At 47.1% G+C, this 12,778-nt stretch overlaps 1 protein-coding gene across 1 annotated transcript in view; it reads left to right on the forward strand.

Annotated features, from left to right (window-relative positions):
• Positions 1–12,778, forward strand: part of ITFG1 (integrin alpha FG-GAP repeat containing 1) — a 101,549-nt gene that overhangs the window by 42,842 nt on the left and 45,929 nt on the right. Inside the window, exons 9-10 of the mRNA XM_073554993.1 lie at positions 2,775–2,869; positions 10,732–10,895. Of these exons, the coding sequence (XP_073411094.1) occupies positions 2,775–2,869; positions 10,732–10,895 (259 nt within the window). The remainder of the gene's footprint in view (positions 1–2,774; positions 2,870–10,731; positions 10,896–12,778) is intronic.

Consider the following 12,778-nt stretch of genomic DNA (forward strand, 5'->3'; position numbering starts at 1 on the left):
AGACTCTGTTATGCATGGTGGATTTAGCCATACTGATACACATACAGTTATACTTTCTTGATGAGGAGTCTGGCTGTGTCTGACAGCCGCCTCCTCGCTGCTACAGCTTCTTCTGCACTGAGGTTTTAGACCGTTACTACAGGTGGTTAAAGAGGATCTGTCACCAGGTCAGATCGGTGCGGTATTTGCTTTTATTTTATTTCTGCTGCTCCTCTTCCTCCTACCACCATCAAAGTTTTTATCCCCTTAATATATTGCAATCATCATCTTCTACAGCGCTGTGCACTTACAACTGCTCATTTTCCTTTCTACCCAGAAAATTGCTCTCTTTTCTCTGCTCTATGTAGAAACAGGAGGTCTCTGGCCCCTTCAGTAATCAGTCCTCTATTCAACTGCTGACCCAGCTACTCCCTCCTCCCCCTGCCAGGGACTTTTGCCTTGACTTATGAGTCACACAGGGAAAATTAACCTCCTTTTTCTACAGTGTATATATAATCACTGTCATAGATCTAATGGAAAACAGAAGAATTAGCCGGGTAGAAGAGAAAATGAGCAATTGTAAATACACAGTGCTGTATAATATGATGAAAATTAGGAGGATAAAAACTTTTATGGGCGGAGGAGACCTTCCTTAAAGGGAATCTGTCACCCTATTTTTCGCCTATCAGCTGTGGCCACCGCCATCAGGGGATTATCTACAGCATTCTGTAATGCTGTAGATAAGCCCCCGATGTACCCTGAAAGAGAAGAAAAATTAGTTAGATTATACTCACTTGGCCGCAGCTGATAGGCGAAAAATAGGGTGACAGATTCCCTTTAATGCACCCAATATGCTGTGATCCAAAGGGGTGTAGCTCACAGGATTCCCTGGGGGTGGGACTCCGTAATGGTGTGTGCAGCTCTGAAGTATAATACAGGAGGTAACGCTGGATCAGTAATGTAATGTATGTGCACAGTGCCTGCACCAGCAGAATAGTGAGTGCAGCTCTGGAGTATAATACATGATGTAACTCTGGATCAGTAATGTAATGTATGTACACAATGACTGCACCAGCAGAATAGTGAGTGCAGCTCTGGGGTATAATACAGGATGTAACTCAGGATCAGAAATGTAATGTATGTACACAGTGACTACACCAGCAGAATAGTGAGTGCAGCTCTGGAGTATAATACAGGATGTAACTCAGGATCAGTAATGTAATGTATGTACACAGTGACTGCACCAGCAGAATAGTGAGTGCAGCTCTGGAGTATAATACAGGATGTAACTCAGGATCAGTAATGTAATGTATGTACACAGTGACTGCACCAGCAGAATAGTGAGTGCAGCTCTGGAGTATAATACAGTTCTCCCTGGGATGACACTGATCTGTCAGTGGTCTTGCCCCTCAGTCGCTCCTGGTTTTTATGATGCCAGTAACTTATTACCTCGGATCGGACTTCATCTTTCTGGTCTTTCAGTCTGAGCCCTGCGACGTGTGCGCCGGACACAGCGGAGGTCGCTCGGTTGATGGATGGCGGTTGATATTCTGTACTTTATTGCTGTAAATGATGAACTTCTCCTTTCATCTCCTGGAATGAGGGAGAACAAGAAATCGATGTCTCCGGTGTCACCGGCCTCTGGTTCCAGCTCCTCGTCCTCCTCACACTCGGGCACATAGAGAAAATGATTGCACAATGGGATCGGCGCTGGCGCCCTTCTCTCGCCCCGATTCTTCTATCATGTCATTATTGTTCTGTGCCAGCTATTGTGTTCTGTTGTCAGCACCCTTCTTTTAGCAACATTTTTTTATACATATAGTGGGGGAGGCTCTGTGCTGCTGTAAACATTCTTTGGACCCAAACTGTACGTTTTTTGGGATCCACAAAATAAAAGGTGGAGATGAATAACGAGCCGGGAGAGGGTTAATAAGACGGAGGTGTCTAATGAGCAGATGCGCAGCGTCCCGCTCGCTCCTGTCTGCCGCTCGCTCCTCTTCCATAATTCTGCACCCCCCGCCAGGAGATATTTGTTTGGCAGCGACTTTGATGAAAGGCTCTTTCCCTGGCGGTGTGTTTTATGGCACGTATTGATGCATTACCGGCACTGGAGAACAATGCTCCCGCCGAGACGAGGCGCTTTCATCCTCCCCAGACTTTGTGACACCAAATTGCCGTAAATAGCCGCGTGAGTGATTACAGCGAGATGTTCGGGGCCTCCGATACCGAGCTCATCCCCGGCACTTACCGTCCAGGGGTATTCACATCATTACAGAGGTATCATCCTGAAGGGGCTGCACTCAGATTAGTGCGTTTAAAGGGGACATGCCGCCGTTTCCTTCCTAAACAGTTACACCCATAATACAAATCAGGAGATCCCCTCATATCTTCCCTGCTGATAAGTAATCATTCCCCCCTCTTTTCGCCTTACTATGCAAAATTGGGGCTCCATGGTAGTTCGGACCGTCCTACTAACATTTAAAGAGGCGGCACGGAGCCTCATATTGCAGTTTGAATTGGATCGTTAGTGTTTGTTTTATGTCAATGGAGAATGTGATGGTTAATTAGATGTAAATCGTCGGCTGCTGCTCATTACCGACGTATTCAGCGCGTTTCGTCCTCACCTGTCCCTCCAAACTTTCTCTCCGTTCATTGATTTTCTTTTCACCGGAGATGATGAAATAAGCGTCATTATGTGCGGAGCGATCAGGATGGACAACCGAGGAGTGCGATATTGAGCTGCAAATGGGATGGGGGTCCGATAATAATGCACTGTCCTCCTTTATGTCTTGTAGATGGAGACGGTTTCCAGGACCATTTATTACCGGTCTGCGAAGACGAAAAGTGCTTGAAAAGTGTCATTTATCTCATGAAACACGGCTCCACACAGGTGAGGACATTGTACAATTACCTGCTGCAGGTATTTATTCGATTTATACAGGGGAGGAATCTGCGCTCATTACCTGCTGCAGGTATATATCCGGAGTATACAGGGGAGGACACTTCGCTCATTACCTGCTGCAGGTATATATCCGGAGTATACAGGGGAGGACACTGCGCTCATTACCTGCTGCAGGTATATATCTGGAGTTTACAGGGGAGGACACTGCGCTCATTACCTGCTGCAGGTATATATCTGGAGTTTACAGGGGAGGACACTGCGCTCATTACCTGCTGCAGGTATATATCCGGAGTATACAGGGGAGGAATCTGCGCTCATTACCTGCTGCAGGTATATATCCGGAGTATACAGGGAGGACACTGCGCTCATTACCTGATGCAGGTATATATCCTGTGTGTACAGGGGAGGACACTGCGCTCATTACCTGCTGCAGGTATATATCCAGAGTATACAGGGGAGGACACTGTGCTTATTACCTGCTGCAGGTATATATCCAGTGTGTAAAGGGTAGGACACTGCACTCATTATCTGCTGTAGTTATATATCCGGAGTATACAGGGTAGGACACTGCGCTCATTACCTGCTGCAGGTATATATCCGGTGTATACAGGGGAGGACAGTGCGCTCATTACCTGCTGCAGGTATATATCCGGAGTTTACAGGGGAGGACAATGTGCTTATTACCTGCTGCAGGTATATATCCGGAGTATACAGGGGAGGACACTGCGCTCATTACCTGCTGCAGGTATATATCCGGAGTATACAGGAGAGGACACTGCGCTCATTAACCTGCTTCAGGTATATATCCAGAGTATACAGGGGAGGACACTGCACTCATTACCTGCTGCAGGTATATATCCAGTGTGTACAGGGTAGGACTCTGCCCTCATTACCTGCTGCAGGTATATATCCAGAGTATACAGGGAAGGACACTGCGCTCATTACCTGCTGCAGGTATATATCTGGAGTTTACAGGGGAGGACACTGTGCTCATTACCTGCTGCAGGTATATATCTGGAGTATACAGGGGAGGACACTGCACTCATTACCTGCTGCAGGTATATATCCGGTATATACAGGGGAGGACACTGTGCTTATTACCTGCTGCAGGTATATATCCGGAGTATACAGGGAGGACACTGCGCTCATTACCTGATGCAGGTATATATCCGGAGTATACAGGGGAGGACACTGCACTCATTACCTGCTGCAGGTATATATCCGGAGTATTCAGGGGAGGAAACTGCGCTCATTACCTGCTGCAGGTATGTATCCGGAGTATACAGGGGAGGACACTGCGCTCATTACGTGCTGCAGGTATATATCCGGTGTATACAGGAGAGGACACAGCGCTCATTACCTGCTGTAGGTATATATCCGGTGTATACTGGAGAGAACACTCTCTCATTACCTGCTGCAGGTATATATCCAGTGTATACAGGGGAGGACACTGCGCTCATTACCTGCTGCAGGTGTAGGGAGGACACTGCGCTCATTAACCTGCTTCAGGTATATATCCAGAGTATACAGGGGAGGACACTGCACTCATTACCTGCTGCAGGTATATATCCAGTGTGTACAGGGTAGGACTCTGCCCTCATTACCTGCTGCAGGTATATACCCAGAGTATACAGGGAAGGACACTGCGCTCATTACCTGCTGCAGGTATATATCTGGAGTATACAGGGGAGGACACTGCGCTCATTACCTGCTGCAGGTATATATCTGGAGTTTACAGGGGAGGACACTGTGCTCATTACCTGCTGCAGGTATATATCTGGAGTATACAGGGGAGGACACTGCACTCATTACCTGCTGCAGGTATATATCCGGTGTATACAGGGGAGGACACTGTGCTTATTACCAGCTGCAGGTATATATCCGGAGTATACAGGGGAGGACACTGCGCTCATTACCTGCTGCAGGTATATATCCGGAGTATTCAGGGGAGGAAACTGCGCTCATTACCTGCTGCAGGTATATATCCGGAGTATACAGGGGAGGACACTGCGCTCATTACCTGCTGCAGGTATATATCCGGTGTATACTGGGGAGGAAACTGCGCTCATTACCTGCTGCAGGTATATATCCGGTGTATACTGGGGAGGACACTCTCTCATTACCTGCTGCAGGTATATATCCAGTGTATACAGGGGAGGACACTGCGCTCATTACCTGCTGCAGGTGTAGGGAGGACTCTGCGCTCATTACCTGCTGCAGGTATATATCCGGAGTTTACAGGGGAGGACAATGTGCTTATTACCTGCTGCAGGTATATATCCGGAGTATACAGGGGAGGACACTGTGCTCATTACCTGCTGCAGGTATATATCCGGAGTATACAGGAGAGGACACTGCGCTCATTAACCTGCTTCAGGTATATATCCGGAGTATACAGGGGAGGACACTGCGCTCATTACCTGCTGCAGGTATATATCCGGTGTATACAGAGGAGGACTCTACCCTCATTACCTGCTGCAGGTATATATCTGGAGTATACAGGGGAGGACACTGCGCTCGTTACCTGCTGCAGGTATATATCCGGAGTATACAGGGGAGGACACTGCACTCATTACCTGCTGCAGGTATATATCCGCTGTATACAGGAGAGGACACAGCGCTCATTACCTGCTGCAGGTATATATCCGGTGTATACTGGGGAGGACACTCTCATTACCTGCTGCAGGTATATATCTGGAGTATACAGGGGAGGAATCTGCGCTCGTTACCTGCTGCAGGTATATATCCGGACTATACAGGGGAGGACACTGCGCTTATTACCTGCTGCAGGTATATATCCGGAGTATACAGAGGAGGACTCTGCCCTCATTACCTGCTGCAGGTATATATCCGGAGTATACAGGGAGGACACTGTGCTCATTACCTGCTGCAGGTATATATCCGGATTATACAGGAGAGGACACTGCGCTCGTTACCTGCTGCAGGTATATATCCGGACTATACAGGGGAGGACACTGCGCTTATTACCTGCTGCAGGTATATATCAGGAGTATACAGGGAGGACACTGTGCTCATTACCTGCTGCAGGTATATATCCGGATTATACAGGAGAGGACACTGCGCTCGTTACCTGCTGCAGGTATATATCCGGACTATACAGGGGAGGACACTGCGCTTATTACCTGCTGCAGGTATATATCCGGAGTATACAGAGGAGGACTCTGCACTCATTACCTGCTGCAGGTATATATGCGGAGTATACAGGGAGGACACTGTGCTCATTACCTGCTGCAGGTATATATCCGGAGTATACAGGGGAGGACACTGCGCTTATTACCTGCTGCAGGTATATATCCGGAGTATACAGAGGAGGACTCTGCCCTCATTACCTGCTGCAGGTATATATCCGGAGTATTCAGGAGAAGACACTGCGCTCATTACCTGCTGTTGACAGGGTGTATTGGAAGCTGGGAGTCTCTCACATTGTTGATTTCTTTGGATTCTGCCACACTAGGGTGTGGCCCGTCTTAATTGTCTGTGGCCGAATTGGATCTCTGGCAGAGATTTTACGTGCACGGAGAAAAGAATACACAAGACAAGGTGTATCATGTCAAAATGATTCTTCTCTATCTTTAATCCAAGGTGTACAGTTTTTATAACAGAAATCGCGCTGTCTCATTGTGTTACATCATGGGTGCATTTCCAAATTACTATTTACCCCAAATAGCAAATTAGTATTGATCTCGTGGGATCTCTTATGTTCCCATATCGCTACATAATCATTATGTACATAATTATTGTTTTCTAGCCCAATCCACTCTAGTCCACCCAGTCCACCCAGTATTGCATGAAGCCTAGGTGGGTTATACAATATACACTCACTGGCCACTTTATTAGGTACACCATGCTAGTAACGGGTTGGACCCCCTTTTGCCTTCAGAACTGCCTCAATTCTTCGTGGCAGAGATTCAACAAGGTGCTGGAAGCATTCCTCAGAGATTTTGGACCATATTGACATGATGGCATCACACAGTTGGCGCAGATTTGTTGGCTGCACATCCCTGATGCGAATCTCCCGTTCCACCACATCCCAAAGATGCTCTATTGGATTGAGATCTGGTGACTGAGGAGGCCATTTGAGTACAGTGAACTCATTGTCATGTTCAAGAAACCAATCTGAGATGATTCGAGCTTTATGACATGGCGCATTATCCTGCTGAAAGTAGCCATCAGATGTTGGGTACATTGTGGTCATAAAGGGATGGACATGGTCAGCAACAATACTCAGGTAGGCTGTGGCGTTGCAACGATGCTCAATTGGTACCAAGGGGCCCAAAGAGTGCCAAGAAAAAATTCCCCACACCATGACACCACCACCACCAGCCTGAACCATTGATACAAGGCAGGATGGATCCATGCTTTCATGTTGTTTACGCCAAATTCTGACCCTACCATCCGAATGTCGCAGCAGAAATCGAGACTCATCAGACCAGGCAACGTTTTTCCAATCTTCTACTTTCCAATTTCGATGAGCTTGTGCAAATTGTAGCCTCAGTTTCCTGTTCTTAGCTGAGAGGAGTGGTACCCGGTGTGGTCTTCTGCTGCTGTAGCCCATCTGCCTCAAAGTTCGACGCACTGTGCGTTCAGAGATGCTCTTCTGCCTACCTTGGTTGTAACGGGTGGCAATTTGAGTCACTGTTGCCTTGCTATCAGCTCGAACCAGTCTACCCATTCTCCTCTGACCTCTGGCATCAACAAGGCATTTCCGGCCACAGAACTGCCGCTCACTGGATTTTTTTTCTTTTTCGGACCATTCTCTGTAAACCCTAGAGATGGTTGTGCGTGAAAATCCCAGTAGATCAGCAGTTTCTGAAATACTCAGACCAGCCCTTCTGGCACCAACAATCATGCCACGTTCAAAGGCACTCAAATCACCTTTCTTCCCCATACTGATGCTCGGTTTGAACTGCAGGAGATTGTCTTGACCATGTCTACATGCCTAAATGCACTGAGTTGCCGCCATGTGATTGGCAGATTAGAAATTAAGTCTTAACACACAGTTGGACAGGTGTACCTAATAAAGTGGCCAGTGAGTGTAGAAACAATTCTCAGAAAATCAGAAGTATCTTAAAACAACATAATCCCAATATTCAGCAAAGCATCTATATAGTGGTACAGTTTTGATTCTTGTATATATTCATATGCCATATATTTTCCCCTTAACATCATTGCGGCTCTTTTCTCATTTATTAATCATTAATTTCAGCATGAAATGAGTGCAGCGATGATTGCGGCTTCTTGGCCTGAGATCAGCGACTGACCGTTCACATGTGCTGCCAATTAGGCTTCTGCTTCTTCCCTTCCGCTCCTGTGCTGGGGGGGAAGATGTCACTCCATCCTCTTTATTCTTCCCTTTCTGTCCGGGCGTCTGACAGCTCTGCCCCGACTGGGGACACTGCGCCCGACCGCCCTCCGAGAGCATAAAATAGGTCAAGAAGGAATTTTCATCCATATCAATGTACGATTTAAGCCCGGGTTATGTTTGGCTCCTGTGACTTTTCCCATTACTTCCCATCCTTAAAGGGCAGCTCTTTTCTTTTTTTGTTTTTCATACAATTTTACGCACCTTCTAGCTTTTCATGATCTGTGTTCTTCCAGAGCCTCCTGCTTCATGAACAAAATGGCAGAACTGCAGTAAAGGCTGGACAGCTACAGAGGACGAAGGGAGGGATGCAGTTGGGAAATGTACCTGTACTTCCCTTTGCCATTCAGGGTCTGCGGACAGCTGGGTGATCACCATAGGCTCTCTAATACTGCCGTTGGGAAGGTGTCATCCTCCACACCTCACAGATGCCTGTCGTTCTCCTTTCTTTTTCTTCGCAGACTCTGTCCATCAATAACGCAGTAGATAGGAGGAGGGGGATGCAGCTGCAGCTTCTCTGCCCGTGCACCTGAGACTGCATGCTGTGAGAGGGCGCGGTAGTGGAGAGGTGACTGGTCAGGCACCATTGTTAGCCCGAATCCCGTGTCCCATATTTGGAGGTTTCCTCCTGCAGTAGTCACTGCATCCTTCAGGTTGTTCTGATGCTGTGCGGATGTTGGCGGATCTTGTACGAGCTGATTCATTGTGCGAGATACACAGTGTGGTATTTTTAATTTTTTGTTACACATGTAGCCATGTAGCTTCAAGATGTTCTGCAGCAGCATCATAGGATAAAGACAACGGTTCAGCTCCAAGACACCCAGTTGGCACTAAAATAAGAGATCGGGGATATCATTCTGTACCATTGTTTTAAGAGGTGTCATTAGAGCTCTCAGAAAAGCCAAAATTAAAGGGATATTCCAGTTTTCTGCAATTCATTGATTTTCCATGTAGGGATTATCTACGATAAAAAGAAGGGTCTGCCTCCCTTGCCTTACAGAAATGGCGCTGTCCTATTGGCCGTGCTTAATATTGCAGTTCAGCCCATCTAAGTGCGACCCCGGCTGGGTGCTATCCTGATTAAGTTCTTAATTACCCACCACGTTACACCATGTGTGCTTCTTCAGGGGTGCAGTGAACCACGCACAGGTTAGTATTGTATTCTGACAGTCGTGTCACTGTTATGGGCACCTAATGGTTGTATCTGGTATTGCAGTTCAACCCCTTGATTGATACTCTGGCTGGGCGCTATCCTAACGAAGGTTCTAATTAATAGCCAACACGTTTCACAGTCTGTGCTTCTTCAATAGTTCAATGGAAGATGCACGTGTCGACATTGTATTTTGGCGGATTCGTGTCACTGTTGCAGGCAGCCTGATTAAACCCTATCCTGGTGACGTTTGTAATTACACAAAACGTTTCACTGTCTGTTTCTTCAGGGAGCAGTGAAAAACGCGCTTGTTAACATTGTATTCTGGCAGAGTTATGTCACTGTTGCAGCACTTAGTGGGAGTGTCTGGTATTGCAATTCTGCCCCTTAGAGTAATAGAGTAACCCCCTTACCCCTTCGGCTGGGTGCTATCCTGATGAAGGTTGTAATTATCAACATGTTTCACAGTCTGTGCTTCTTCAGGAGTTCAGTGAACCATGACATTGTAATTTGGCGGATTTGTGTCACCGTTGCGGGCAGCCTGCTTAAACCTCTCGCATTAAGGACCGTTACCGCCAGCCATGCCTTCACAGCGCCACAGTCCCTCTTCTGCTCTCACCCCTGATCTTACTCTGACGAGCGCAGGCCAATACAGTTTCCAAGGCAACCGTGCAAAGTCCTGGGAGTCTTGTAAGCGGGTCCTAATTATAATAGGATAAAATTATAGGGACCCTTTAAGAAAAAGAGTAGTGAAGAGCGAGATATAGGGTCGAGTCATGGAAGAAGAAAAAAAAGATGATAAACCAACAAAATAATGCACGAAAAACCTATAAATCAACCCCAAGATGGATGAAAAGAATTTTTGACATTGGGAAGTAATAGGGAAAAAACTAAACAAGTGTATTTATTCATGAAATTGACTGACAAGGACGATTCAAGGACACCTATTTCCCGGGGACTGTGTCGCGTCTAAGAAAAATTAATAATTTAAGGTAAGTTGGTTTAAAATAAAAAAATCAATTGTGCAGCCATCGTCCGCCATAAAATAACTCATTAGGATTAGCGTTGATCGGTTTTAGGGTCAAGTAAAAAAAAGAAAATATAAAAAAAGTAACTAATATAAAAGAGAAAATAAAAATTATAATAATAAAATATTGGGGATAAAAATATATAGAAAAAATATACCTATAATAAAAACTAATGGTAAAAATGATACATTTCACAGGCGCCTCCTGTGTTCCCCATTTTCTGGGATCAACCTTTGCATCGGGCATCTATTTTCTGAATCGGTGACTATTAACCCGTTATTTTTTGCAGTGGGTTCCGGTGCTACAGAATTTCTCCAATGCGAACACGGTTTGGGCTTTTGTACCTCAGGACTCTGCCCACATCCCGTCTCTGCCCATCTTTCTGCACGTCGGGGATTACAACATGGACGGCTACCCCGACGGCCTGGCCATCCTGCGGAATACGTCTGGGAGGTAGGTCCTCTACTGATCCTTCTGCTCTTTCTTCCTCCTCCCGTTGATCTCCATTGTCTGGATTCGGACATGGCCGGAGGCGTTCACTTCTCTAATGAGTCGTCAGGAGACCGGTAACTGGAAGGACTGCAGCCGCAGAAATCAATATCTCATCTGATATTTCTCGCACCGCAGCTGGATTCCATTTTTTTTTTGTTTTTTGCCTTTTTTCTTGCATTTCTTTTATGTTTTCTTTTACGTGTCACATTATCAGATTTTGGGGGATGTACGGAGTAACAATCTACTTCCCTTCAGGACTTGTTTAGTTAACGATGTGGGAGTATCTGGTGCCTTTATTGGGATAAACCTCAGCAGTGTAAGGGTACCGTTACACCTAGCGATGTACCAGCGATCCCGACCAGCGATTTGACGCGGTCAGGATCGCTGGTGCATCGCTAGGTGGTCGCTAGTGAGCTGCCACACAGGCAGATCTCACCAGCGACATCGCTGGGCACGGGGATCACTACTTACCTGTCAGACGCGGCGATCCTTCGTCCTCCCGCCCGGCTCCACGCGTCGCTCGTCGGCGCCACAGGAAGCCCAGCAGGAAGTGACCGATGAGAAATGGTCCAGGAGCTTCTCGTGCGATCAGCGATAACCAGCGGGGGAGCCGGTCGGAGATAAGTATCACATGCAGCGATATCGCTAGCAATATCACAAAATCGGTGACTTTACAGCGATATTGCTAGCGATATCGCAGTGTGTAACGGGGGCTTAAGAGCTTAATTCTGCACATGGATCATGGACTTCATCAGTGCAATGATTGCAGCTCTGCAACGCAATTTGGCTCTATGGAGGGGGTGTGTACTTATTTACTCTGTGAGCCAGAGAGCTCTTATGTCTATGAAAGGTTAAATAAAATTACTAAATTGTGCTCCAGAGCTGTATTTAAGCTTCTGTTAGGGAACTCCGCTCTAGTGCATATAGTGCCCGTCATTGCACCGCGGAGACGTGTGGAGTTTTGGGTGCAGCTTTGGGCAGTCTCTCTCCTGGACATCACGTTTCGCCCCATCTGTGCTTTTTCATACGTAATGGATTTATTTGTGAACTCTCCACCCGTCTCTAAGTTTTCTCCAGAAGCTACAATTACTTTTCTCCTCTTTTCCGAGCTGGCACCTGGCTTCGCCAGTCGGGTTCTGCCAACCGATTGTCTGCAGCCTGTAATTATTCCATCAGAATGTCACAGACGATTTGCGGCGGAATATAATAAAGCCGCTATTGTTTGTTACGCCTGTTTGGTTCCCGCCGCGTTTCGGGGGCTGCGTAAGAACACTCAGGGTGAAGTAGGTTTTTGGCACAGGAAGGGTCAGCGGCGAAAACGAGGAAAACACATTTCCTGAATTACTTAGCGAAAATTGGAACCCGCGGCACGGAGGCGACTGACGCCCGCTGACGGAGGTGACCGCGGGAGATGGAAAGTAAAACCCCCACACACACTCACGTCGTCAGAGAGAGAAAAAAATACTCTGCACAACTTGGTTTTCTTCCAGAGACGCGTCATCACGCCGGGCAGGGGCTCCTAATCACAGCAACACAAATAACCGTACTTGCTTCCGAGAGGCCGCGCCAAAGCCAATCTATAAAGGAAAAGTGTGAATGCATTGTGCAGCGAGGCTGCGGACGGGGGGACGCTGCCGCGCTTTAGTCAGGACTTGAAAGTAAAAAAATAAAGAGAAGCCCCAGCTGTGTTTTTCATCTCCGTTCCCCACTGTTCTCCCCTCCACATCTCCGATAGCAGCCAGTCTCACATTAGCCGGGGCCGGCACACAGCCAGCCCAACATTTAGGGAATGTTACGACAGGATTTGGAGCAACGAGAAATGGCTCCTTTCTGCGCGCAGCTAT

The sequence above is a fragment of the Dendrobates tinctorius genome, unplaced genomic scaffold (genome assembly GCF_039654945.1).
Source record: "Dendrobates tinctorius isolate UK_male_01 unplaced genomic scaffold, ASM3965494v1 ptg000214l, whole genome shotgun sequence".
Lineage (NCBI taxonomy): Eukaryota > Metazoa > Chordata > Amphibia > Anura > Dendrobatidae > Dendrobates > Dendrobates tinctorius.